The following is a 26,436-nucleotide window of genomic DNA, read 5'->3' as shown; positions in this document are numbered from 1 at the left end:
CCGCCGCCCCTCTGCGCGGCCCCCGCCCCCACCTGGCCACTCACAAACTTGGGGGACTAAGTTGAAGGAGGCCCGCCGAGCATTAGGGGAGGGAAGGGCCATGGGGCCAGCCAGAGGAGTCCTCCGTTCCCCTGCCTTTCCCTCCCCTCGTCAGACATCCACGGGAGCAGCTGCCCCTGCGTGCTCACTGCACAGCCAGGCCCAGGGCGGGAAGTGGGGTGAGGGATGTACAGCGCAACGCCCCAAATCATCCCCCACTCTAGCTCCTTGGTACCGGCCAGTGGAAGGGGATCGAGAGACAGCCCTGGGCCACAAGCCGGCATCACGGTTTGGGGAACTGGAAGCCCTTGTGCTAGTGTGCTGTCAGCACCTCTCACACTCCGAGCAATCCAAGAGCGCAAGAAACGGACTAAGCAGGATGCTCGAGGCCTGTGGGTAGCCTGCGTCTGGACGAGAGGCAGCTTTGCTGGGACAGATAGAAGAGAGGGTAAAATGGTCCAGACGTGGGCTGTAATAGAATGTGGAGGTAAAGGCAGAGGGAGGCAGCATGGACATGGGAGCTGAAATCCTGCAGCCCTTATCAAGGGGTGAAAGGAACTGGGGGAGCCTAGAAGATGGATTCTGCTTGAGAAGGCTGTTAGATCCCAGAGGAAAAAGTCTAGGAGTCGGGCCTGGAGAGTGGAAACCACATCAGGCCAGTAAAACCACTGACTCTCTCACTTCTCTCCTCTTCTAAACTAACTTCTCTCCTTTACTTTGCTTCCTCTGTATCTGACTCCCTAAATAATTGACTACTAAAGTCAGCTTTATCAGGAAAAGGAGAACAAGAAAATATCAATTATAAGACCCCCTTAATCAGTAGCCTTTCTTTAGATTTATAGGAACCAAGAATGTCTGGTGACTTTAAGATAGCAAGATAACATCAAGATGCTCCTCAGAAGAGCTGCTTGATGCAAAATTAATGACCAGCCCTGGTGCTCCCTTGACTATGGTTAAAAATATACTTCCTAAAAATCCCTATATAAGCTTAGGACCCGAGACTCCAAAGCAACATGGGACTTTAGGGTGAGAGCCCTCAATCCTCCAACTTGCTGATTTGCTGCCAATAAAGCTCTTTTCTCTCCCACCACTCTGTTCTCTTGTCATTGGCCTCATTGGGCAGCAAAGAAACCAAACCTTTCAATGTTTTGAGAGCACACAGCAAAGGGACAGTGCAGGAGGGGGGCAGAATGGAAGCCACAGGGAGCTTTGGAAAAAGCAGGAAAACTGGGTCTGAGGAGTACAGGGACAGACCCTACTCCAGGCCCAAGGAGCAGGGAGTGTGGGCAGGAAGCACAGTTATTCCTGATGGTCAACTAGGTTCTATCAAGAAAGTGTTTATCTTTTGAGTACTTAAAGTGGGAGGGCCTGAGCAATGAGAGGGCACCTGCTTTCTCTTGGTGGCAGGCACAGCAGCAGGCCAGAAGCTCCCTGGGGAAGGAGGGAACACAGGCAGTGTGGTGGGTGGAGCTGGAGGACTGGACTCAGAAACAGTCACTGACAGGCCCAAGGCCAGAGGCATCACCAGGCTGGCAGGCAGATGGTGGAGGTTAGGATGAGGAGGAGGAGAGTGGGGAATATGGGAACTGGGGCCTCTCAGCCCTCAGCTTTGCTGGTGCAGGAGAGAAGTAGGGTGGGTTCAAGGGGAAGTGCAATTAATGTGGTCACAAATGCAAACACTTCTGGGGACAAGCAAACATGCCAACCACTTCTGGGCAGATCAGCCTAGGCACTGCCCTGACCTCAGCAATGCCTTCCCAATGCTGAATGCCTGTCCCTTAGAGGTTCCCTATTGCTGCTGCCAATAGAGGATAGTAGAGTTCCCTGTCCTTCAGTGTTTGTCCCCAGCTAACTCCTGGCTTTATAAGCAGTGACCTTCTGGGATGGAGAGGATACTCACCTCAGCTGGGCCAAATTCATGAATAGGTTTCTCCAACTCCATCAACTTCTTTCCTCTTCCCCACATCTGTAAAGGGAAAATGCCTCCACCCCACACCCATTATCAGGACCTCCTAAATGTCTCAAATCTCTACCCAGCCCTGTATATGTGCCACCTAGACAGATGAGTGTGATCTTACATTGGTTTTGGGATGACTGTTCCCCACTGCCCTCAGGACAAGGACTATCCCTAGCCTTGTCTCAGCTCCCTAGCTTCCTCCATTGCAGATACCATGCAGTGGGTAGTGACTTTGGTGTTGCAAGCAGGTCCTTCATCTGTCCCAGCCACCATGGCACCCATCCCCTCAGCAGGAGACAAAGAAATATGGTTGAAATATGATTATCTTATTGCCAGGTCTGGTGCCAGATGAACACTAGGATAAAGACAACATAGGTTCACAGGATCCCACAGATAAGGGCCAACCAAGAAGCCCAGTTCTGGCCATCTAGCTCTGGCCAGGGTGACTTCCTGAAGGAGGTGGACCTTGAGGGAGGGTTTTTCATGAGAGCAAATTCTAAAGAGTATGGCCACAGGAGGGCCCAGCTAGACGGCCCAAGCCCACAGGCAGGACTGCTTAGATTCACAGGCAGGAGAATGTGGTGCCCATGTATGCCAAGTGGACCTTTGAGGAGTGACAACTGTAGACTGGGCTACCACCCAGTCTTGCCAGAGTACACTCCACCCTCTTTATACTACCCAGAACTCAGCAGGCTCTTCTTGGACTTCTGCAGATCAGATACCTACTGCAAGCTTGTGGCCATGATTAGCTCGGGTGAGGACAGTGCTAGCAGGCTGGAGACATGTTACAGAGTGGCTAAACATTTCTGGCACTCTTCCTTTTCAGAAACCTCTGGGGTCCTGCAGGAACTGCTGCCCTGGCCTGCTAAATGGTGGCAGAGATGTAGGAAGCAGGGTCCGAGATGGACAGAGTAAGTTCCCTCACTGAGCCCATGTTCTTGCATCTCACCCTCAGGAGCAGGGGAGATGACACCACATATGGCCATCCTGCCCTATTGGAAGGGACCCACTTGAGGTCAACACTGGGTATGCCACACTGAGGTGTCTATGAGTAATGTCCTGTCTTCACAGGTCCCAAGATGAAGGTTACACAGGCAGCCCTGAGAGTAAATGTCAACTCCAAGGGCCCACAGTCCTCAGGGGGATCCCAAAAGGAGAATACAGAGCAACCCATCATCTGTACCTCTGCCACAATCCTCCCATCAAGTGAAATGTATTGTTTCTCCATTCTTTCCTCTTCCATGACAGGGTACTAGTGAGATGACCTGGTCATTCCCATGCTCTGCCCAGTTGCCTGCCCAACTCATTTGCACAACAATTTCCTTCAGGGAGGCCTGCAGTATGAACTTGAACGTGTAGAAGGAAACGTGTTCAAGTGGAAGAAAGCTTTGTGTATCCTGGAAGCTGGGCAGAGTGGCAAGGTTTGTGCCAGATCCCCAGTTGATCCGTTGTGGGCACAGGATGTGTCTGATAACTCCTAGATGGGAGGAGAGGCACTGGTGAAAATAGCCCAGGGTAGGTCCCATCTGTTGTACCAGCATGGTCGTTGAAACAAGATGTCTGAGGGTCATCTAGTGAATGCCTGAGAAATGCTGTCAGGAAGTGGGGAGGAGCTAGGCATAGGTGCCTCCAATTAGGACAGTGTCTCATGGTTCTTCCCTTGATGCCACTTCCCTCCCCAAGTGCTGAGGCCAGGACTTTATCTGCCTGCCCCCCACTGTTTGTTTATTTTTGCAGTGCTAGGGATCAAACTCCCAGGACCTTGCACATGCTAGGCAAGTGCTATACCACTGAACTGCACCCCCTATCCTAAGAGATTTCTAGTTGGAGCTGGACTAAAGTTCAACAGGCCTTGGATGGTAGACTTCACTAGAGAGGTTGTTCAAGCAGGTGAAACAGTCATCTGCCACAAGAGCAGGGCAGGCTCCTGGTTCCCTGATGACCACCCTGTCAGCTTGGAGAGTTTACTATGCCTCTCTGAGGGAGGACCATGATCTCCAGGTGTTGGATGGGGCCTCATCTCTTCCATGCCACAGCCCATCCTGCAAGGTAGCTCTGACCTTGCAAATCTATGCCTCCCTGGGATGCCACTGGGACACACTGGAAAGGAATTGAGTCTGGAAACAGGAAAATAGTTAACACCTTTAGTATAATGCTTTATTTCATTTATCAACAACATGGGATCAGAAAAACAGCAGTAGGGGATCTTTTCATGGCTAGAACCAGTCCCAGGCAACTTTGAATCTGCTCCTTCTCTGTCCCCTGGGAGTTCCCAACTGCTCAAGGCCCTGGTTGCTACTAGGCAGCACTCAGGACTGCTCATCAAGCCCTACCCTGTTCATGGAAAGGGCACCATGTGCCTCAGCCCCTCTCACCTGGGTTGTTAGTCCTCAGGTCCTTTTGGATAAGGGATCTTCTTAGCCCAACAGGGACCAGATCCAGGGAAAGTGGGGGAAGGCCAAGACAGCTGGTGATGCCAGTACTCACTGAGGAGAACTGGGCCTGGTCACTCCCTCAGAGGACCACAGCTTTTTGGGAGCATTTCCCATGGTAACATAAACCATAGCCACAGAGTCTGCACCAGCCCCCCAAATGCTGTATAAGTCTGTCAAGGGGCTAGAGTGAAGAAGGGCATCAGAAGCCAGTGAGCCACAGGTACCAGGAGGATGGTCCTCCACCCTGGAGCCAGGCCCTGGCTCAGGCCCTATAAGTCTTACTACTCTTACAGTCCCTGCCACCCCACCCTCTGATGCTGGGAACTGGAGCCCTAGTCCTCACTAGAGTTGTCAAACTCCTCCCAATCTGACACACTCATCACCTCAGAGGCGAAGTCCGGGTCGGCCTGGCTGCGGTCGGGGGTCCCACGGGGTGGCTCAAGGAGCAGGGAGCGGGGCAGAGTGAGCACGCAGGCCGCCAGGCCAGAGATGGAGTTGTCCAGCTGGGGCCCCTCCTCCCAGCAGTCCTTCTCCACATCGTAGATGTGCACATAGCCTGTGCGGCTGCCACGGTTGTGAGAGCGGCCACCCAGCACATAAATCCTGCTGTCCAGCACGGCAATGCCAGGCTCGCCATGTCCAGCTGGGAGTGGGCAGACAGAAGACCATTGCCCAGATGTGCAGCTGTAGCAGGCTACCTGCAAAGCCAAAGCAAGGGTCAAGCCTGGGTGCCTGCTGGGACAGGCTGCCAACCCATCCCTGACCAGCTGACCAATGCAGCCTTAGTTACCTGTCAATCTCTGATAGACATTGGAAGAATGATGCAGTGCCAAAGCTAAAACATCCTGCCCATGGGGCAACCTGATGCTGACCTGCCCAGAGATGGCCAGGTCTGCAGGAGGCCCACTCTTGGCCCCTTGTCTGGAATAGTATTGCTCTCTCTGACCTCACTTGGATATAGGCCTTCATCCAGATTACCCAACCCATGGCCAGCTTTTGCCTACCATATGTGCAGTTGTCTCCCCTTCAGCAGGCTGTCATTTTGCACATTCTGAGGTACTGCTTCTCTTCTCTCCATAACACTGAAGCTGACTGATGACAAGGATCCCACTTCTACATCTTTACCTCTCCCTACAGTAAAAATCACTAGCAGGTAGTGCAAAGTGAAAGCAGTTGCTTACTAATCATGACCATCAACATTCTCGTCTTCAAAATTATCCAAAACAGTAAACAAAGACATAGGAAAATGTTCCACCTAATGCAAGACATGCAAAACTGAAATGTCCCCCCTTTCTAGGGCAAGAAAAACAAAATCCAATTGTGCTGAAGGTGTGGTAAAGCCATACTACTTATAAGTCAGGAAAGGAATTTGTCAATATGTATTAAGAGCCATAAAAATCTTATCTTCTTGACTAACCACTGTGATTTACTAGCTTTAGTAGGCAGAGTAACAGTCCTCCAAATACATCCAGCCCCAATCTCTGGAACCTGTGAATATGTTACCTTATATGGCAAAAGTAACTTTGCAGATGGGGTTAAAGGTGTGAACTTCAATGTGGGATTTTTTTTGTGGGGGGGGGGGTTAGATTTATTTACAATATCGTACAGAGTAGTTTCACTGAGTCCACCAATTTAAGACGGTTCAATTTATGATTTTTCAACTTTATGATGGAAAAGTGATACACATTCTGTAGAAATCCTTTGAACTGTGACCTTTACAGGGATGAGGCATATGTGGTATGATTCTCTTTTGCAATGCTAGGCAGAGGGAGCAAGCTTCCAGTCAGTCACTCAATAACGAGAGTAAACAACCAGGTTGCTATAGTATATTGTGTGGCTAAACTGTGATGTTTGGTAGGTTAGGTGAATTAAATGCAGTTTTGACCTAGGATATTTTCAGTTTACTATGAGTTTATCAAAGACATAACCCCACTATAAATGGAAGAGCATTTGCACAAGTCCTCAAAAGTGGAAAGGGAGGGCTGGGGATGTGGCTCAAGCGGTAGCGCGCTCGCCTGGCATGCGTGCGGCCTGGGTTCGATCCTCAGCACCACATACAAACAAAGATGTTGTATCCGCCGAAAACTAAAAAATAAATACTAATAAATAAATAAATAAATAAGTGGAAAGGGAAAGCCAGACAGAAGAGAGAAATGAAAAGGACTCAATCTGCCCTCACTGACTTTGAAGATGAGCGGCTTCTAGAAGTCTTTAACCAACAGTCAGCTAGTCCTATTACCACCAATGACAGAATTCTGCCAAAAGCCCAAGTAAGCAGAAAGGGATCCTTCCCTAGGGCCTCCAAGAAGGAAAGAAGCCCAATAACACCTTGACTTCTGCCTGTTAAACTTATGACCTACAGAACCATAATAATAAACTTATGTTAAGTTGCTAAGTTTGTGGAGATTTGTTATGGCAGCAATCAAAAACTAATTGTACTGGCCCAGGTTCTTACCATGAGAGGGTGTGTTAAACCCAGACAGCCAAGTCCCATCCCTAGAGCTTCTGAATGAGGAGTCTGGGGGGCTGAGCCTGAGAACCTGCCTTCTTAATGCAGCAATCCCAGGTGAGGTGGATGGAGGCTACTAGTTTGGGGACCATGCTTTGAGAACCACTGCATGAAACTAAGGAAAGAATCCAAAATGCCTGAAAAGCTGTTGAAATCAAATATTATTTATCATGTTATATAGAATGGTTAAATCTGTACGAATCCAAATGACACATCAGTTTGATAGAATGCTACAAAGCTATGAGAGGGGCAGAACAGGCTACGGTTATGAAAACTGAGTGTTAAACTGAAGAATGCCCAGAACAAATGTCAGCAAGGGAAGCATACTGGGATGCTCTCTGATGGAATTAGGTAGAAACCATTCAAAGCATTCACAGTTAGAAAAACTGAAAACCAATGATGCAGGGGCCAGTTAGGAAACTAGTTTTCCTCACCTTTATCTATTTTTTATAGCCATATTCTGCAATGTGGTTATATTAACTTAATAATAAAAGTTTCTTACTTTAAGCTGGTGTTGAACTCCTGGGCTCAAGCTATCCTCATCCCAAGTAGCTAGGATTATTCATGCCACAATACCCAGCAATATAAGTTTTAAGTTTTTACTACTAATAATAAAGGCACAAGTGAAACTATTCTGTACGATATTGTAATGGTGGACACAAGTCATTATATGTTTATTTAAACCCATAGAATGTGCAAGACCAAGAGTGAAACTTCAGGGCTGGGGCTGTAGCTCAGTGGTAAAGAGCTCGTCTAGCAAGTGTGAGGTTTGATCCTCAGCACCACATAAAAAAATAAATAAATAAAATAAAGGTATTGTGTCCTACTACTACTACTGAAAAAAAAAAAAAAAAAAAAGTGAACCTTCATGTAAACTTGACTTGGGGTTTAAGATGTGCCAGTGCAGTTCTGTTTCCTTGTTGCCATGTCCTAAGCTGCTTTCTTATGCTAATTCTTTTACCATTATGTTCTGCCTCACCTTGGGCCCAGAAGTATGATGCCAGCTGTCTATGAAATGAGACCTTTGAAACTGAGCTCCCAACAAAATTTTCCTCCTTTAAAATTTTTCTTGTCAGTTCTTTTGATCATACTGATTGATCATACTGATGAATAAGTGGACTAAAACAAGCAGTATCATATCAGGCTTGGTAGAAAGGAATCCAGAAGTCACTATGGGAGCACTTGGGGCCTGGCTGCTAAGCTTGCTCTCCTGGCCCAAACTCTGTACAATGCCACACTGGTCACAGGGAATTGTTGGCCTGGGAGTGGTCACTTGAACTGATGGGGGCACACCAGCACATTACTTTTTGTCTTAGTGGTATGTATTCAGTAGCTGGTCTATGATTTTAAAAAAAAAAAGTGAAATCAGAAGCCTTGCTTTTTGTTCTAGTTGTTCAACTTTTTGAAAGATTCAGTGAGAGATCTAAGTATCCTTCCAATAAATTCTTTTTTGTTAAAAAAAAAAAAAAAAGAGAGAGATACGATACTGCAGGTTTACGGACTTAACACATATGGTCCTCCCTATATTTGGGCAGGCTATGCAAGTATAGGGGCAGAAAATACATGGGAGCTATCTACATCTTCTGTTTATGTGCTATGAACTTAAAACTGCTCTGATGACCTAAGTGGGCAGCCCTGGCCCTGGCTTACCTGGTGCACGTCCCTCCTATAGCCGGCATCATTGTTGCTGCCCCCAATCACATACAGCTTGTCTAGGAGAGTGGCCATGCCATGCCAGGCTCGCCGCACAGGCCCATCTGCCAGTGTGTGCCAGGTGTTGCTGCCTGGGTCGTAGCAATGTGTCTCTTTCAGGTAGTCTTCCCCTCTGCGGCCACAGGTAACATACATCTTCCCCTCCAGTGTTGCACCTGCGTGGGCATACACCTGTGTGGGGCCACCAAGAGAACCAGGGAAGGGAAGGAAGAAAAGTGCAAGAGTGAAAAGAGCAGCCAAGCAGCTTATGCCAAAACCAATCACCACCTCACACCTGCCTGATGACGCTTCAAGGTTTCACCACTTCCTGATTTGTTCCTGACATGCTAGGGAGAATATTCCCTGGCTTCTTGCTGGACTTATACTCCTGTTCATCGACCCCTGACTTCTTCCCAATAGGGGACTCATGTACAGACCCAGAGATCAAATGTGACCTTTGTCTTTCCTGTGTCCCTAAAGTAAACATATGTGGGGGGGGACTCCAAGAAAATCAAGGTATTTTTTTACAGCCAGTCAGGGAGAAGGCCACAGCACAGGGAAACGATCACCCATTCTCAGTGGCCTCCATTGTACCCACTCTCACCAGCCAAGCAACCTTCCAGGCCTGCTGACCCAGCTTTCCAAATCTGTCTGGAGATCGTACCTACCAACATGAAACTTGGCATGAGGAGGAAAAGGTCAAACAAACAAACAAAAAAATCAAATATAGTTGGCCTTCCATATCTATAGGTTCTATATATATGGATTTAACCAACCATGGATTGAAAATACTTCCACCCTCACATGCCTCACACTGGCCCTACTGCCTCCAGGACTCACTCATTTACACCCAGAAGGCCAACACATAGCAAGCACTCTACCCACAGTGGGTAGAGGCTCCAGGAGAGTCAAGACCAATAGTCACTAACTTAGGCCATATGACTGGAGCAAAGAGACAGAGAGGTGGATAGAATAGTGGGCAGAAAACATACCAAGGGTTCTGGTCTTCTATCATCAATGTGGAAGTTTATTTTTTAACAAAACGTTTAATTTTAAGATAAGTGTAGATGCATATGTACACGTAGTTGGAAGAAATAGAGACCCCTCCACACTTTCCTTCAATGGTGAGAGTTTGTGTATCTATATTGCAATTCCTCGATTGGGATACTGACAGTGATGCAGTCCCAGAACATTTCTATTACCACCAGGATTTCCCAGTTGCCCTTTTATGTGTAAATGGAGTCACTTATGTCAAAATGGAGCTGGAAGGGCCAGGAAGGCAGGTTCCCTCATGCACATATGACTATGTTAAGAACCATTAAAAAGTATCTCTATAACAAAAACAACTTCCAGGTAAATTACTTTTATAAGGACATTCTCTAGCAACAGCCCAACATTAATGATTAGTAATTGCCAATTCTTGAAATGAGCTCCTACTATAGTCAACGAGGTTTATTTCAAAACAGTTTTTGTTGAACTCTTTTTGTTTTTAAAGGCTTTTCCTTGCCCTACCTGTTGTAGATGGACTTATGGTCTGCCAATAGCTTGCATATTCTGGACTGCAATCCCTTACTATTCCCGAATAAATGCTTTGTTCTGGAGATGTGGTCTCTTTGTTATTCAATTTAAGTTGACAACAATCACATGCACTTTCCTGACACCCTAAACTTCTACACTTCACCCCTGGCAACCACCAATCTCTTCTTCACTTCTATAGTCTTGCTAAGTAAACTAGGTGCAGTGGCAAAATCTATAATCCCAGCAACTTGGGAGGCTAAGGGAGGAGAATCACAAGTTTGAGGACAGCTTGGGCAAGGACAATTTAGCAAGACCCTATCTCAAAATAAAAAAAGGGAGGCAGGGCTGGGAATGTAGCTCAGTGGCAGAGTGCTTACCTAGCAGATGTGAGGCACTAGGTTTGATCCTTAGCACCACATAAAACCAAAGAAAAAAAACAAAGGCATTCTGTCTATATACAACTACCAAAAATAAATAAATAAATATTTTAAAAAGGGGCTGGAAATGTAGTTCAGTGGTAAAGCACCCCTGGATTTGATATCAGTATAGTGTGTCACACACACAGTTAGAAAAATGAAACCAATATATAACCTTTTAGACTAGCTTTTTCCTGTGTGTATTGTATATTTTTGGCCTGGTACTGGGAATTGAACCCAGGAGTGCTCTGCCACTAAGGTACATTCCAGTCCTTTTAATTTTGAGACAGGGACTCTGCTAAGTTGCTGAAGCTGGCCCCAAACTTGTGGTCTCCTTGTCACACTCTTTAGAATCACTGGTATTACCAGAGTGCACTAAAGAACCTAGCTTCAGGTTGGTTTTCTATGCCTATCCAGGTTCTCCCAGGTTGTTGTGTTTACCCATAGTTGGTTCCTTTTATTGCTATGTTGTCTACAACAGCTTATTTAACCATTCACCTGTTGAAGGACATTTATCTATTTACAATGAGATCCTACTATAGCCAATGAGGTTTATTTCAGAATAGTTTATGTGAACTTCTCTTTGTTTTGTAGTTCCTAGCTATTACCAATAAAGCTGCTATTAATATTTATGTACAGAGAAGTTTTTATTTCTCTGGGAAAAATCTCCAGGATGGCAATGCTGAATTGCAATGATAGTTGGAAGAAGCTGCCACATTCTTCCCAGAGGGTATACCGTCTACATCTGTTTTTTTTTTTTTTTTTTTTGCAGCACTGCAGATAAAATTCAGGGCTTCACACATGCTAGGTAAGAACTCTACCACTGAGCTACACTCCTAACCCTGTCACTTCTTTTTATTTCCATCATTATGATAAGTCATTCTCTAACTGTGGTTTTAATTTATACACTTTCTCATGTGTTTATCTACTATCTTTATAGCTTCTTCCATGAAGTCTCTTCATTTCTTTTGTACCTTCTTAATAAGATTATGTGTGTGTGTGTGTGTGTGTGTATTTTTAGAGTTCTTTATATATTCAATACTAGTCCTTTCTCAGATATGTGGTTTACACAGATTTTTTTCTCACTCTATAGTTTCTTTTCATTCACTTAAGAGAGTCTTTCTCAAGCAAAAGTTTTTAAGAGGTCTAATATCAGTTTTTCTTTTTATGGTTCTTGCATTTGAGGTCAAGTCTAAAAACTCACCAACCCTAGATCCTGAAGATTCCTTCTTCTTTTTTTTTTTTCCTAAAAATTTTATAGTTTTACATTACTTAAGTCTCTGAACCATTGTGAGTTACCTCCAAGCCACAACTTAGCCCACATATTTCCTTCCACCTCAACAGTCCCAGCCCAGCACAGGCCCTAGTAAAGGACTTGCACTATTTTCCTTGCTTTTTTGTATTCATCCAGGCCTTTTTGAATTCACAAGTGCTTCCCAAGCCTCCTCCTTCTCAGGGCAGACTGTGAAGTCACTTCTGCCCTGGAAGGTTAGTCCTCCCATGAAAACAGATGCCTGTTTTCCTTTAGGCCTCAGATGGCCCCAAACAATCCATCTTCATTGTCCTGCAAGAGTCCTGCCCGCATCAAGAAATGTTCAGTTTAATTCTGTCTTCATTTCCTTCATCCCACTTTTTGGCTTAACTACATTACTGGCTGGGTAGTTAATAATGGTCTCTCTTGCAAGGCTATACATCCCTTAGGAGATAAAGTTTGTTATTTCTTACAACCATTGGATCCCCAGCATTTGGTATATGGTAGGTGGTTAGTAGTTGCAGAAGGGATGATGAGCACAGCATGAAGGTGAACTGGTCTCCAGGAAGTAGCTAGCTAAAGGCCAAGGTAGCCCCTCTGTGGCCAATTGGAGAACTGCAGCTCCCTCCCCCACCGAATCCCACTGCTCCAAAACTGCCCAAGCCCCTCCCCCACTGGCCTTCCAAGACTCTGGGAATGGAATCTGGAAGCCTTCCTCATCCATCAGGTTTCAAGGACATCTTCTCTTTTTTTTGGTACTGGAGATTGAACCAAGGGGTTCTTAACCATGGAGCCACAACCCCAGCCCTTGTTTATATTTTACTTAGAGACAGGGTCTAAGTTGTTTAGGGCCTTGGTAAATTGCTGAGGCTGGCTTTGAACTTGCGATCCTCCTACCTCAGGCTCCCAAGCAGCTGGGTTTATAGGCATCTGACACCAGGGTGGTACCTGGTGACTCCTTGATCTTTTCCATGCAAAATCTGCTCCTTTCTCCAGGGTTAGGTAAGGGAGGGTCCCTCCAAAAGACTTTCTTTCCCCAAAGAAGCTAAGGAGTAGGGAGAAGACCACAATGGGAAGAGCACAGCTGCCTGTGAGGAAGGATGATAGGAATCCACATGGGTTGTGCTAGTGACTCTGATACAGTCACAGAGGATCTGGACCCATCAGTGAAACCCTACTGAGGTCAAAGTCTCAGTCTCAAGGGGGCTTGGCAGTGGGAGAGAAAAATGTTGGGTGGTGGAAAGAGGCTTCCAAAGGTCATAACTCCTGCCAAGGTCCCCAAGTCAGTGCTGACCAAACCTGGGGCAGAGACTATGTGAGCCTACTGTGGTGCTCCAGTGTCCCAAGAGGTGTACCCAGCCAGTGGCAGGTGCTGGGTAAACAACAATGCTGGCACTAGCAGGACATATACCTTGTTCTCCAAGGCTGCAACCTGGGAAGCAGGGAACAGCAAAGCCTCTTCCTTCCTCTGGAATCCTATAGCTGGTTTTTGGGCCAGGGGATAAAGCAGTAGGATAAAAGAGAGATAGGTACCTCTGCATAATGAACATAATTTTAAACATCCTCAAATTGAAATAAATCCAGGTATTATTGTATAGAATGCACATTATTATTATTTTAAATCAAAGAATGAAACCTCAAAGGCTTTTTTTCTGGGGCGGGGTGGGTGGTGGTGGCTTCTGGAAAGCCCTGTCCTGTCTTCCAGGGAACCTGTGGTGAAGAAGTCTGAACACAAGCCTGTGAACCAGGCTGCTGAGAGCCCTCCTCTCTCTCAGGGTTCTTCTTGTTTGACATTTTTAGAAACATTCCAGCTCATTTCAGGTGGGCTTGGCAACAGATAAGGGTGAGGTTTCTATCTATATTAAACTACAGAGTAAAAGCAGTTTACTGGGCCAGTAGTGTGGTAAGGTCTCAGCATCTGAAAATTTGGAGGGGGAACTGGTCTGATGAATAGTATCTGAACTCTCTCACTGTGCCCTCTCTCCAGGTGGCTTGGCTGAACCTCAGGGGTCCTCATCAATCAACTCAGTGAAGGATCTTGGAGTCACTGTGGGCTCTGCTCACTGGTTCTGGTTCCCTGACCTGGTACTAGCACTGACTGGCCTTGACACCTGGGCCTCTCACTCTACATCCTGGGGAAGAGAACTGGACAGAATGCCTTTCTTGGAGGGCTTCCTTACCTCCCTCTTGAGTGGGGCTACATATGTCCAAGAGTTGGTAGCAGGGTCATAGCGCTCCACAGCATTCAAGTCATTGTGGTAGTCTCGGCCTGCCACAGCATAGATGTACCTTCCCACAACACACACACACAGGTCTGCATGCTCCTGCTGCAAGGACTGGATCTGGAACCAGCGGTTGTGTCGTGGGTCATACCTTTGAGGGGACATGAGAAAAATATATCACTGATCAGTGCCCTTAGGGCCTACACTTCCTATTCCCGCCTCTTCCCCTTTGCCACAGGATGTCCTGATGGTCCCTCCACCCTGGCAGCCCCCAGTTGCTAAGAAATGCTGACCCACAGTCATGTAAACAGGTTGCTACACACCTGCACACATGTGCACCCACATACATGGCCTGGAAGGTATGACCAGGAGCCTCTGGCATTCCTGCCTATCACGGTGGTCCCTTCTAGCTGTAACCTCTGGGGTGGTTTCTAGCCCACTCAACCATCCACCCCAGGCCATCCAACAGCTATTCCCACAGCCACCTCCATCTCACCTGTCCCCATTTAGTAAGGCTCCCAGTTACAGCCTCTCAACTAGATGCTCAAGTATACCCTGCACGCAGTCTCCATCATACCCTCAGCCTTGCAATATCTAGCATGTGCCAGGCTCCTGTCTGCCACTTTTCATGCATCTGAAATATTTATCTTGTTCCCTGAACTCATGGCTTTCCTGACGTCCCCAGCTGGAGATTTCTAGTGGGGGCACTAACTTCTGCCATGAACTATGGTCAATGGGCAAGGTCCTGTGGGTTTCTGGGAACCCACCCAAGAAGACAGACACAGGGCTGGCTGCAAGAAGCCCATAAGGCTGGAGAAGTCTGGTCCTAGGAAGTTTTTTGTCCTGAGAATACCTGGGAGTGTGATCTGCAATGTTAAGCATTCCAAGTTCGAGGTGTATGGAGAAGGCAGGGGGTTCAGTATAAGGAGGAAGGGATGCTAACCTCCTGCTGAGCCTAGCACCATTCCAGCATTGTCACTGTAGTTCCCTCTCCTGATACGGGGTCTAGCTCATGTCCCATTCACAGGTAGTATAGCTGTACCCAAGGCACAGCCCTTCCTTTCTCTTTCCCTACCAACTGTCATAAAAATGTCTAATTCCCAAACAGTAAGCATTGTTCTCCTCCCCTACATGGGATCAATCACTTCCATATTGCCCACCCCCACTATCCTCTCAGGTTTCCTCTCCTCTCCTTTGCTGTGATTCCCCTTCTGCCTGTCTGGGGTTTCTGACTCTTCACTGGGGTAATTTCAGTCACCCAGGACTGCCAACTGTTATCCACTGCTTTCTCTTACACTTTGGACCCATTCTGCAAACACCTCTCAGTCATCTCCACCTGGCTGCTCCCCTGTCCATGCTCCTGTCCACACCACCAAAGTGCCTGCTCACACCTCCAAAGCCAAACGCGCAAGCTTAGCACCTGAGGCCACCATCCAAGGCCCTTCATTGTATACAGTCTACCTTTCCAGCACCCGCTGCTCTGGGGTTGCCCCAATTCCTGAAAGTCTCTACCCTTTCTCTCCACAACCAGTCCTGCCACTCTGCTGTACCTATATGGAACACACAGATAGGTGTAGTGCTGGGTGAGAAAAAGATGAAACCTGAGCCACCAAGGGCCAGGACTTGTGAGCCTTAAGCCCCCCAACTCTATTCCTGACCCATGGCTGGCCCTTTCCCCAGAGGCAACCACAGCATCTATCAGCTGGCACTAGCATCTACCCAGCTCTGTTTCTGAAGCCTCCTTGCCCAAGTACCCAGGGAGTTATGGCCTCTTTCAAATAAGTGTTTTATTTCTCCAGAGGAAGACCAATTCCAAGGAGAACAAGTCTTACTTCAACTGACTTTGAAAATAATAAACTAAGTTTTATTTGGCCTTTATCTTATGCTGGCTAGTGAAGAACTCAGTTTCATTCATTACCAAAACCAAAAGTTAGGGGCCAGGGATGTGGTGCAGTGATAGTGCACTTTGCCTAGCACGTGTAAGGCCTTAAATTCAAAAAAACAAAAACCACAAGTTAGATGTACTCTATAGCTACTCTTCCAGGATCTGTCCCCTGGCCAGCTCTTCCCCTCTAAACAGGAATATAGGAAAGAGGTACCTCAGGAGGTGGGGCAACGAGGAGAGAAGAAATACATCTGGATCGTACCAACCTGTCCCTGTCTAGCTGGGTATACCAATGCTTTTTTTTTTTTTGGTACTGGAGATTGAACCCAGAGGTGCTTTACCATTGAGCCACATTCCTATTCTCCCCTTGTTCTAATTTGTTTTTAATTGTTGATGGACTTAAAAAAAATTATTTATATGTGGTGCTGAGAATTGAACCAAGTGCCTCACACACGCTAGGCAAGCGCTACCACTGAGCCACAGTCCCAGGCCACATTCCCTTCCCTTTTTATTTTTCAGACAGGGTCTCATTAAGTTGCTTAGGGCCTCACTAAGTTGCTGAGGCTGTCCTCAAACTTGTGATTCTTCTGACTAAGCCTCCTAAGTCACACCTCCCAAGCACACCACTGTGTCTGGCCTAAGGCATCACTTTTAATCTCTTGGCATTCACTCAGTTTTCATACCTACCCAAAGGAGTGATATCACCTGCCTAGAAAGCTATCATAAGGGATCATAAAGTACAAGTCTTTGTTAACTTGTGAGGAGCATATAAAGGACTGGACTTCATTTTTTAACTCCTAGATCTCTGAACAGCATTTGGCTTGGGGTAAACATGCACTGTCTGTTGACTAGAAAATGAAAGGGTACTACCATTAAGGAAATCATTCATTCGTTCTACAAATACTCACTTGCTACAGCTCCTGGCATGGGGAATTCAGAGAGGCCAGGGCCTGCCTTCTACTGCAAAAGGGGAAATAGGTTAAACAGAGCAAACCAGTGCTCAATATAATGCCAGATCCCTTGGGGCGGGGGAATAAGCTAGGTGGAGAGAGTGGGTTATCAATCAGGGAGGGTGAGGGAGGGTACAGATCTCTTCCAGTGACTAGGAAAGGCTCCCTGAGAAGGCATTGTCTGAGATCTGAATGACAGAGGTACAAGCCAGGGAAAGGTCTGGCTGGGCCTGGCAGTTCAGGCTCATGGAGGACCTGTTAATTGACTAGATAGGGCTGTTCCTGTACATTGTGCTCCCTTAAGCACATGCCTCTCCTGCCCTTATTTTGGAACAGGCCACATCAGCATCTGCTTCTCCCACCAGAGACAAGACCCTCTGGATACCTCTATTTGCTTCCTTCTGCTCTCCTATCTTCTCAGTTTCTTAGACTAAGTTCATTTGGATTTTGTGACTTCAGATTTAAGAAAATGTGTATGTGTACACTCACACACACTCAATCACACTGACACAATAGGTCAAAAATTTAGACATAACCAAACTTTTGTGGATTTTTTTTTCTTTTTTGTGTCCTGTCTTTTAAGTGCTAAGGATTGAGCCCAGGGTCTCACCCATGTTAGGAAAGGGAATATCACTGAGCTGTATAGCTCCTCTTTATTGGATTAATTTTTCATTTTGTCAGAACAGATCCTCAAATATTTTTCCTAATAAAAAAATCTTTACTATTGCATAAAAAGATGTAGTTTTAGTCACTTCTATGGATTATGTTTGGGTCCTCCCAAATTCTTATGTTTAAGCCCTAATACCTTATGTGATGGTACTTGGAGATAGGGAAGTAATAAGGTCACAACAATAGGGATTCCATGATGCTATTAGTACCCTTATAAAAGGGAGAGGATAGTGCTGGCTCTCTCTACCATGTGAAGACATAGCAAATCAGAGCCCTCACCAGGACCAACCAGCATCATCATCTTGTATTTCCTAGGATCCAATTGTGAGAAATATATGTTTGTGTTTAAGATATTCAGTCTGTGGTATTGGTTATAGCACCCTTTATTGACTAAGTAACTCTAATCCAGATTTTTTGGAATGCAAAACTATTGCAAACTCAGAGGTGAAATCTAGAGCTGGTACAAAAATTTAACAAGGGAGGGTCCTTGTTAAATTTAGTAGGTTGTTTTTCCTCTGTATTTCTATGACTTAAGCATTTCCCTGACTATTAATGTTTTAAAATCTGTCAAAAAAATTCTAAATTTAAATATACTTTAAAATATTAACAGCCATGGCAATGCAAAAGGAGAAAAAAAAAAACCCAAATTATTATTTTAGGTAAAGTCAGGGCACATGACAACATGGGAAAGGCTACTACTAAGTGTTAAGTAGTAGGGGTACTGGTACCCAGAAGGAAAAGTATAAGAACAACATGGGCAATTGCTGTGGTTTGGATGACTGTCTGAGGTTCATATATGAAGAGTTGGTCCTCAAGGTGGCAATACTGGGAGTGCTATAGACCTTTAAGATGCTAGGCCTAATGGGAGGTCCTCAGGTCACTAAGAAGACTGTGGGACAGTGGTCTCTTCCTCTCTTTCTGCATCCTAGTTCGAGGTGTGACTACTTGGTCCAGCATACATGCTCCCACTATTACCATCTGCCCTCACAGAGGCCAAATCAATGGGTACCCACACACACACGACTTGATCTTAGAACTTGAACCTCCAAAACTATGAAATAAATAAACCTTTTCTCTTTATAAATTAGTTGCCTCAGGTATTTCATTATAGTAAGGTGATGCAATCAAATAAATATAGATGCAATCAAAGAAAGAAGAGAAAATGTATCATCATGGAGGCAAATACAATTTGCTTTAAGAAAGGTAAATTTTCACATGCAGTTTATGTATCCATGCTGGGGAATGAACCCAGGGAACTCTACCATTGAGCTATATACCAGCCCTTTTTATTATTTTTAAAATTTTGAGACAGGGTAAAGTTGCCCAGGCTGGCCTCAAACTTGCCATCCTCCTGCCTGAACCACCATGCCCTGTTTGTATCGGAGCTTAAGGCTATAACCTGGCAAGTACTAACTCCTTAGAATGCAAATTCTAACCTACCGCAAAATATTTCTTTTTTATATTCTAAGGCTTGTGAACTATGAAGGGGGAAAATGGAGAAAGAGCCAATCTCTTAGAACATTCAAATTAAGAAAATCAGGGTTGTTCTCTGCTTCCTGTTTGCCATGTCCTAAACCACTTTCCTCCTCCATGCCCTTCTGTCATGATGTTCTGCTTCATCTTGGACCCAATGCAAAGGAGTCAACCATCTATGAACTGAGACTTCTGAAACTGGCCTTGGGTATGCTAGCAAGTGCTCTACCACTGAGCTATACCTCCAGCCCTGTTTTTAAAAATACCTTTATTTTATTTATTCACTTTTATGTGGTGCTGAGGATCAAACCCAGTGCCTCACATGTGCCAGGCAAGCACTCTACCACTGAGCTACAACCCCAGTCTGGTCTGGTTTTTTAAAGAATGCTGTGGGGTCTGTTGCTCCATGCTGTCTACAAAGGTAGCAGCCATCTCCTATTTGGCATCATGGCTCCCCTCAGACCTCTGGTGAAACCCAAAATTGTCAAAAAGAGGACCAAGAAGTTCATCTGGCACCTGGTCAGACCAATATGCCAAAAGTAAGCACAACTGGTAGAAACCCAGAGATACTGACAAAAGGGTACAGAGAAGATTAAGGGCTAGATCCTTATGACAAACATTAGTATGAGAGCAGCAGGAAAACAAAGCATGTGTTGCCCAGAGGCCTCCAGAAGTTCCTGATCCACATTATCAAGGAGCTGGAAGTGCTATTAATGTGCAACAAACCTTCCTGTACTATGACTGCTCACCATGTTTCCTTCAAGAACCTTAAAGTCAGCATGGAACAGCCCAGCAGCCCATCAGATTGACCAATTCCAATACCAGACTGAGTAAGAAAGAAAATGAACAGGTGGCTCATGTGCACATTTTTATGTATGCTTAAATAAACTATAAAAACTGCCAAAAAAGAAAAGAAAACCAACCTTGACTATTCTTGCATGTACACCTTTCCCAATTCGTTTTGAAATTATATTATCTTGTCCTAGAAAAAATCTGTTTATATTTTGTGTTTCATTACATTTAGTATAATAATTTGCAGAGGACTTGGTATAACTCTGTTTATGTAGGTCCTATATGCTCTTAAGTAAAGTAGTATAGGTTATCCATATAAATCTTACACATTTTATAGTTATTCTTAGATATTTTATAATTTCCCTGCTTTGTATGGGATCCTTTTTTGTTATTTTTAAAAATTTTTTCATCTCTATTATTAAAGCTATTGATGTTCTTATATTGATCTTCTAACTAGCTATTTTATTAATGTTTTCATAAATTTTTACTTGATATTCTAGGATTTTGCAGGGTAGTTTTCTCTTTCTAATCCACTTACCCCATATTTCTTTCTTTTTGTCTTATTGTTTAGAGCTTCAAATACCATGCTGACTATTAACAACATTATGATGGATATCATATCTTCCCTGTCTTATTTCTAATTTCTATTTTAGAGAAATTGTTTCCAGAATAAGATGTTTTCCTATTTTTCTTACTAGATATTCTTTATTAAGTTAAGAAAATATATTTTTCTGACCTGAGAGGAGGTTTTATCACATGTGCCTGTTGAACTTAACAACTGATTGGCATTTGTCAGCTCTACAGTTTTTCTCCATATATATGCACAATATGTATGTGTCATGAATCACATTCAAATACTTTATAATGTTTAATGATCTTTACATTCCTGTAATTAAAACCATAAATCAGGAAAAATAAAATTAAAAAAGAAATTCAGGGCTAAAGTGGTAGAATGTTCAGCATACATGAGGCCCCAGGTTCAATGTCCAGGAATACACACATACACACAAAAGATGCATTTGGTAGTTTGGAGACCACTGGGAGATGAAGGAAGTTTCTCATTTTGTAGAAACGATAGAAAAACAAGTTAGCTGGTAGGCAGGTCAGCATGCCATGGCCCTCCCCATCACCTCAATCCTGTGAGTGCCTACTCTTTTCAAGGCATGTCTCACCAACTCTACCTACCATTGTGATCCAGTTCCCAGTCTGGAGTTTGAGACTGTGGTTATTGATTACAGGGGTTAATATTAGCTTCAGCCAGAGTTGGGCTTTGGTTTTATAGCACATGTCCACCAGAAGTGAATCTGGACTATTGTCTTGAGCAAAACTGAGATCAACGGCCCCATTACAGGAGGACAGGGTACAGGGTCAGGCAGACTACCTAGCTGTCACCTCCAGGAAATGGACGCAGAGTTGTCTACAACTTCTATCTACAGAGATTTGCTTTACAGATTTGTGGGTTGCTTTAGGCAAGGAGGCTTGGCCTTGGTCCCACAGCTGCAAAACTGAAGGAAGTTTTGAGGCTTGGCCAGAGGGAAGCCTGAACCTGGGGCAGTCACACCCATTAGGGACAGACAGCATTTGGTTAGAGAGAAAATGAAGGTAGTTATTTCCTTCTTTCTGAACTCTGTCATTCCTCATATTTAATCACAACATATTACTGGCAAGTTTTAGGTCACATTGGTATAACAAAGGTGACCGATTGCTTCCTGGGGCTTTGAAAGCAGAAGTGGATGAGGAATGGCTGTCTCTTTCTTAGGATCACTACGCTTGTATCCAAGTGGCACAGCCAAGCCAGACCCCATCCCCACCCTTACCGCAGAAAACAGAACATGAACATAAAACTGTGTCAGTGCCTAGCTAAGGGCTGCCAAAAGCAGTTAGCACTCTGCAGCACTCTCAGCCAGCAGGGTGGGGTGACTCCACATGCACCAAGGTATGGTAGAGGGTCCCCTGGAAACCCACTGGTAGCTGACATTATGGTATCCTGACCTATTATCTCTTGCTCTGTGCAAAGAAATGGATCTCTGAGATCACAGCCTTCTGACTGATAGAGCTAGAAGCATCCTATAGAACATAGCAACCCACAAAACCTCCTAAGAAAATTGCCTCCTCCCAGGAGGACCTTGTACCTAGCACTCAGATGTATACTGGGACAAAGAGAATTTAGCAGAAGGCTCAATATTGTTTGTTGGCCCTTCCTGATCCTCAGGCTGAGCATATTCTCAGGTGGGCATGGCAGCAGGAAGTCATCCTCTACCATGTGGGACAGTTAAAAGAGAAGTAAGAGCAGAGAAGACCAGCAAGGAAGCTGAAATAAAAAACAGCAAAGCTTAAGACAGAGCAAAATGAAAGAAGCAGCTACCCTGTCCAGAATTCTTCAGCTTCTTCCTGCCATGGCTTCCCACTCCTTAGGTTGAGCCAGTCAGGCTCCTCCATGGCAAAGGTGAGATCCAAGGTAAGGAGGTTTCTGAGAAGCAGGGGAGGAGGGGAAAAAGAAAAGAAAGCAATCCTGGTGCCCCTTTTCCTTGTATTGCTATAGTCCACATTCTCTGAATTCACCTGGATTTTATTCTACAAAACAAGTATATCTCTGACAAGCTGCAACCTTCATGTAAAAAGCAAACTGAAGAACTAAGTCTGTGGTGACATGCCCTTCACATGTCTGCTGATCAGGCTTCTTAATACATGACTCCTGCACTTCAGTGTTACCTGAACATAAAGGTACCAACAAGTGGCCTTTCCTACCTCCAGCATCGGGACTCAGCTCGGAATCCTTGGACATTGTTGTCCCCTCCAATCAAATACACGAAGTTGTTGAGAACTGCAATGCCCTGGTTGGACATGCGGGGGGCCAGAGAGGCAGTGAAGTGTTTCCATTCTCCTAGCAGGGGATTCAGGTACTTGGCCTGGTCACTGAGGACTGTGGATGGTGTGGAGTGAATGCCCCCAAACCCTACAACACACTGGAAGTCTGAACGAAGCTCCGTCTGGGGGCTCTGCAGGCTGGGCTGCAGGCTCTCATTCCGATGATACATAAGGGCACTGGCCACTGTGTCCCTCAGTGGGCTGGGGTCCAGCTTGTCATGTAGCCGCTGAAGGACCTCGGCTTCCATCAGAGGAAACCGCACTGTTTCAAGGAGCTTGGGAGGTTCATGCAGGGAGATCTGGTCAGCCTGCACCTGCTCCAAGGTGTAATGGTAGAGCAGGGCCCCCTCATACACCTCAGTCTCACAGGATACCTCCAGGCGATTGCTGCTGAGGAGGGAGTAGACCTTCTCCAAGGGAAGCTGGCGATACTTGTCAGTCCGCGAGAAGGCTACAAAGTTTTTGAGGATGTAGGTGTCCAGCTGCTCCGTCAGGCGGCTCAAGTCAAAAAGCTCTGCCAGCCGGTAGACATCAAGGATGTTCTCCTCATCCACCCAGGACATGAGGAAATCACAGCAGAAATGGATAATTTCTGGGATCTGCAAAGAGAAGGACACCCACTTAAGCCTGGGTTGGCCAACAACATTGAGGAGTGGGATAGAGTGATGGCAGAAATAAAGCTTACACAGCCCCTCTCAACTGTCCCTAACCTTTCCAGACACACTAGAGATATTTGGGGATTACAACAGACTGACTGGAAAACATACCAAATGGGCCAAATGTGGCATATTCTTAATCCCTAAGCCTCCTTATCCTTATTTATAAAACAGGAATAGTTAAAAGTTGAGAGGAATATGTTGACAAATGCACAGGAACTAGCTGGCACAGAGGGGATCCTTCATATATGCCAACTATCTTTTTACATCAAAAGTACAGGCTCTCCAGAGAAGAATGAAGCAACATAAACTGTCACTGTGTCAGGCATCCCTGATTGGGAAGGTGCCCTGGACTACTCCCTGACCCCACCTAGGGCTTTTTATAAGAGTCTGCCTCTCCAAAGTACAGGGACTGAAAACATATATCCAGTTCTTTTGTCCTGCTAGACTCTCACTATAGGCAGCTCAGTCAAAGCTGCAGGCCCAGAGATCCCACCAGAGCCCATGAGGCCTAGGCCCAGGCCCAATGTCACACACAATCTAAACTTCCAGCAGAGCATCTCCAGATACCTGCCCAGCATTTACCTCAAGACCATGACTTGGCTTTCTTGAAAATCTGGCAAGCCATCCTGAGACTCCTGCCTGAGTCAAGAGACCTATTTGACTCCAGTGAGAGCAGAGTCCCCAAGTGTCTGAATTACCTATTCTCAACTGCATAGAAGCACTGATGGATGGGAAGGAAAACAACTGAGAGAATGGCAATTGGATGAGAAGGAGCCAAGAACTGATCTATAACCTGACCTGCTCTCTGCCAATGCTGTTCAAGGATACCCTGGGCTCTGATAGGCAAAGCATGGCAGAAGACAAGACATAAGGATGTGCTCTAGTGAAAAATACCTGGGATGACAAACCAGGTGCTGATAAATTCTTTAGGAAACAGGATTTTAGAGTTTCTTTAAAAATGGAAATATAGTCAGAAATGGTGGTGCATGCCTATAATCCCAGTGACACAGAAGGCTGAGGCAGGAGGATCATAAATATGAGGCCAGCCTTAGCAATTTAACAAGATCTTCAACAACTTAGCAAGACCCTGTCTCAAAATAAAAAAATAGGTCTGGGGTTGTAACTCAGTGATAGAGTGCTTGCTTTCCTTGCATGTGTTAGACACTGGGTTCAATCCTCAGCACCACATAAAAAATATCAATACCAATAAAATAAAGGTATTGTGTCCACTACAAAGGAAAAAAATATTTTTTAAAAATAAATAAATAGATAAATGAAAAGTAAGTTTACTGGTAAAGACTTCAGCTCTTGGGTTCAATCCCTAGTACCAATAAATAAATAAAAATAAAAATGGGAGTACAGCTAGACTTCTCTATTTGCAGGTTCTACTTGTGAAGAAACCAACTATAGGTAAAAAAAAAATATTCAAGGGCTGGGGATGTGGCTCAAGCGGTAGCGTGCTCGCCTGGCATGCGTGCGGCCCAGGTTCGATCCTCAGCACCATATACAAACAAAGATGTTGTGTCCACCGAAAACTAAAAAATAAATATTAAAATTCTCTCTCTCTCTCTTAAAAAAAAAAAAATTCAAGGCAGGTACAGTGTGCACACCTGTAAATCTAGTGGCTTGGGAAGCTGAGACAGGAGGAATGTGAGTTCAAAGCCAGCCTCAACAACAGCGAGGGGCAAAAAAACTCAGTGAGACCTTGTCTGTAAATAAAATATAACATAGGACTGGGGGTGTGGCTCAGTGGTTGAGAGTGCCCCTGAGTTCAATGCCTGGTACTCCGCTCCCAAAAAATTTGAAAAAACAAATTGCATCTGTACTGAACACATACATACTTTTTCTTGTTATTATTCCCTAAAGAATACAGCATAACACCTATTTACATACCATTTACATTGGATTAGATATTTCAGTAATCTAAAGATAATTTATGACAGGAGGATGTGCATAGGTTATATACAAATATCATACCATTTTATAAGGGACTTGAACATCCTTAGAATTTGGTATCTGCAGGGGATCCTAGAACAAATTCCCCAAGGATACAGAGGGAGGACTGTACCTGATCAATAAATTAACTATTGCACATAGTGGAATTTTACTGGTATTTGAAGCTTATTAATAAACATTTAACTCTTTTTTAAAATTCAAAAGAAAGCTCAGGCTTGCTTACCAGGTGATATGCTAAGGGCTAAATAGACACCTGCAAACTGTTAGGGAGGTATGTGCTCCACATGAGATATCCCCATGGTGCTGTGTTAGGTTCTGAAAGTCTTCATTTGACCACTTGTTTTATACCTTAGCAGGCACTTCTGCTTTGCGTCTTTCTTCTAAACTACTACTTCTGTCATAGGCCTGGGTCCTGAAGACCAGGTTTTGAGGAGAATGTGAGAGCCAGCTCTAGATGAGCTTGAGAAGCAATTCCCTGGAAAGAACCCGCTCTCCTACACCTGAACCTCTCTGCTTCCCATCCTATCCTTCCTATGCTGTTTTCAGAGCCCTGTGATAGATGGAATTTCATGGGGGATACAGCCGAGGCACACCCATGCAGAGGCCCACAAAAGGCACAGAGAAGGGAAGCATTTGCATGGGGTGACCCAGAAAGAACAGTTTTGTTGAGCCAAGCATGGTAGTGCATGACTGTAATCCCAGTGGCTCAGGAGGCTGAGACAGGAGGATCAAAAGTTCAAAGCAAGTCTCATCAATGGCAAGGTGCCAAGCAACTCAGTGAGACCCTGTCTCTAAATAAAATACAAAATAGGGCTGGGATGTGGCTCAGTGGTCAAGTGCCCCTTAGTTCAATCCCTGGTACAAAAAAATAAAATAAAATAAATAGAAGAGTTTTGTTGGAATTCAGACCCAGGTCTCTGGGGACACTATGAAGTCAGATCCTGGACTAGCACAGAGCACAGCATACAGGGGCAAGCTACCAGTAGTCACTTGCTATAGTAACAAATGGACTCCATGCTGTTATGCCAGGTAAAACTACTTTACAGGCTGGGGCTGTAGCTCAGTGGCAGAGTGCTTGCATAGCATGTGTGAGGCACTGGGTTCAATCCTTAGCACCACATAAAAATAAAAACAAATAAAATAA

General features: G+C 45.1%; 1 protein-coding gene and 1 pseudogene across 6 annotated transcripts in view; one reads left to right on the top strand and one right to left on the bottom strand.

Moving 5' to 3' along the window:
• Nucleotides 1-4,126: 4,126 nt before the first annotated feature.
• Nucleotides 4,127-26,436, bottom strand: part of Klhl22 (kelch like family member 22) — a 38,970-nt gene continuing 16,660 nt past the window's right edge. For all 6 annotated transcript variants that reach the window (XM_015500385.2, XM_015500384.2, XM_048785116.1 and 3 more), the window contains exons 4-7: nucleotides 22,558-23,276; nucleotides 13,999-14,191; nucleotides 8,591-8,824; nucleotides 4,127-5,129 (exon numbers count right to left, since the gene is read on the bottom strand). In XM_015500385.2, the coding sequence (XP_015355871.1) occupies nucleotides 4,764-5,129; nucleotides 8,591-8,824; nucleotides 13,999-14,191; nucleotides 22,558-23,276 (1,512 nt within the window). In that variant the 3' untranslated portion in view covers nucleotides 4,127-4,763. The remainder of the gene's footprint in view (nucleotides 5,130-8,590; nucleotides 8,825-13,998; nucleotides 14,192-22,557; nucleotides 23,277-26,436) is intronic.
• LOC107154704 lies at nucleotides 19,465-19,900 on the top strand (annotated as a pseudogene).

This window comes from Marmota marmota, unplaced genomic scaffold (genome assembly GCF_001458135.2).
Source record: "Marmota marmota marmota unplaced genomic scaffold, marMar, whole genome shotgun sequence".
Lineage (NCBI taxonomy): Eukaryota > Metazoa > Chordata > Mammalia > Rodentia > Sciuridae > Marmota > Marmota marmota.
The sequence above is the reverse complement of the archived record's forward strand: the minus strand, read 5'-3'. Positions and strand labels throughout refer to the sequence as shown.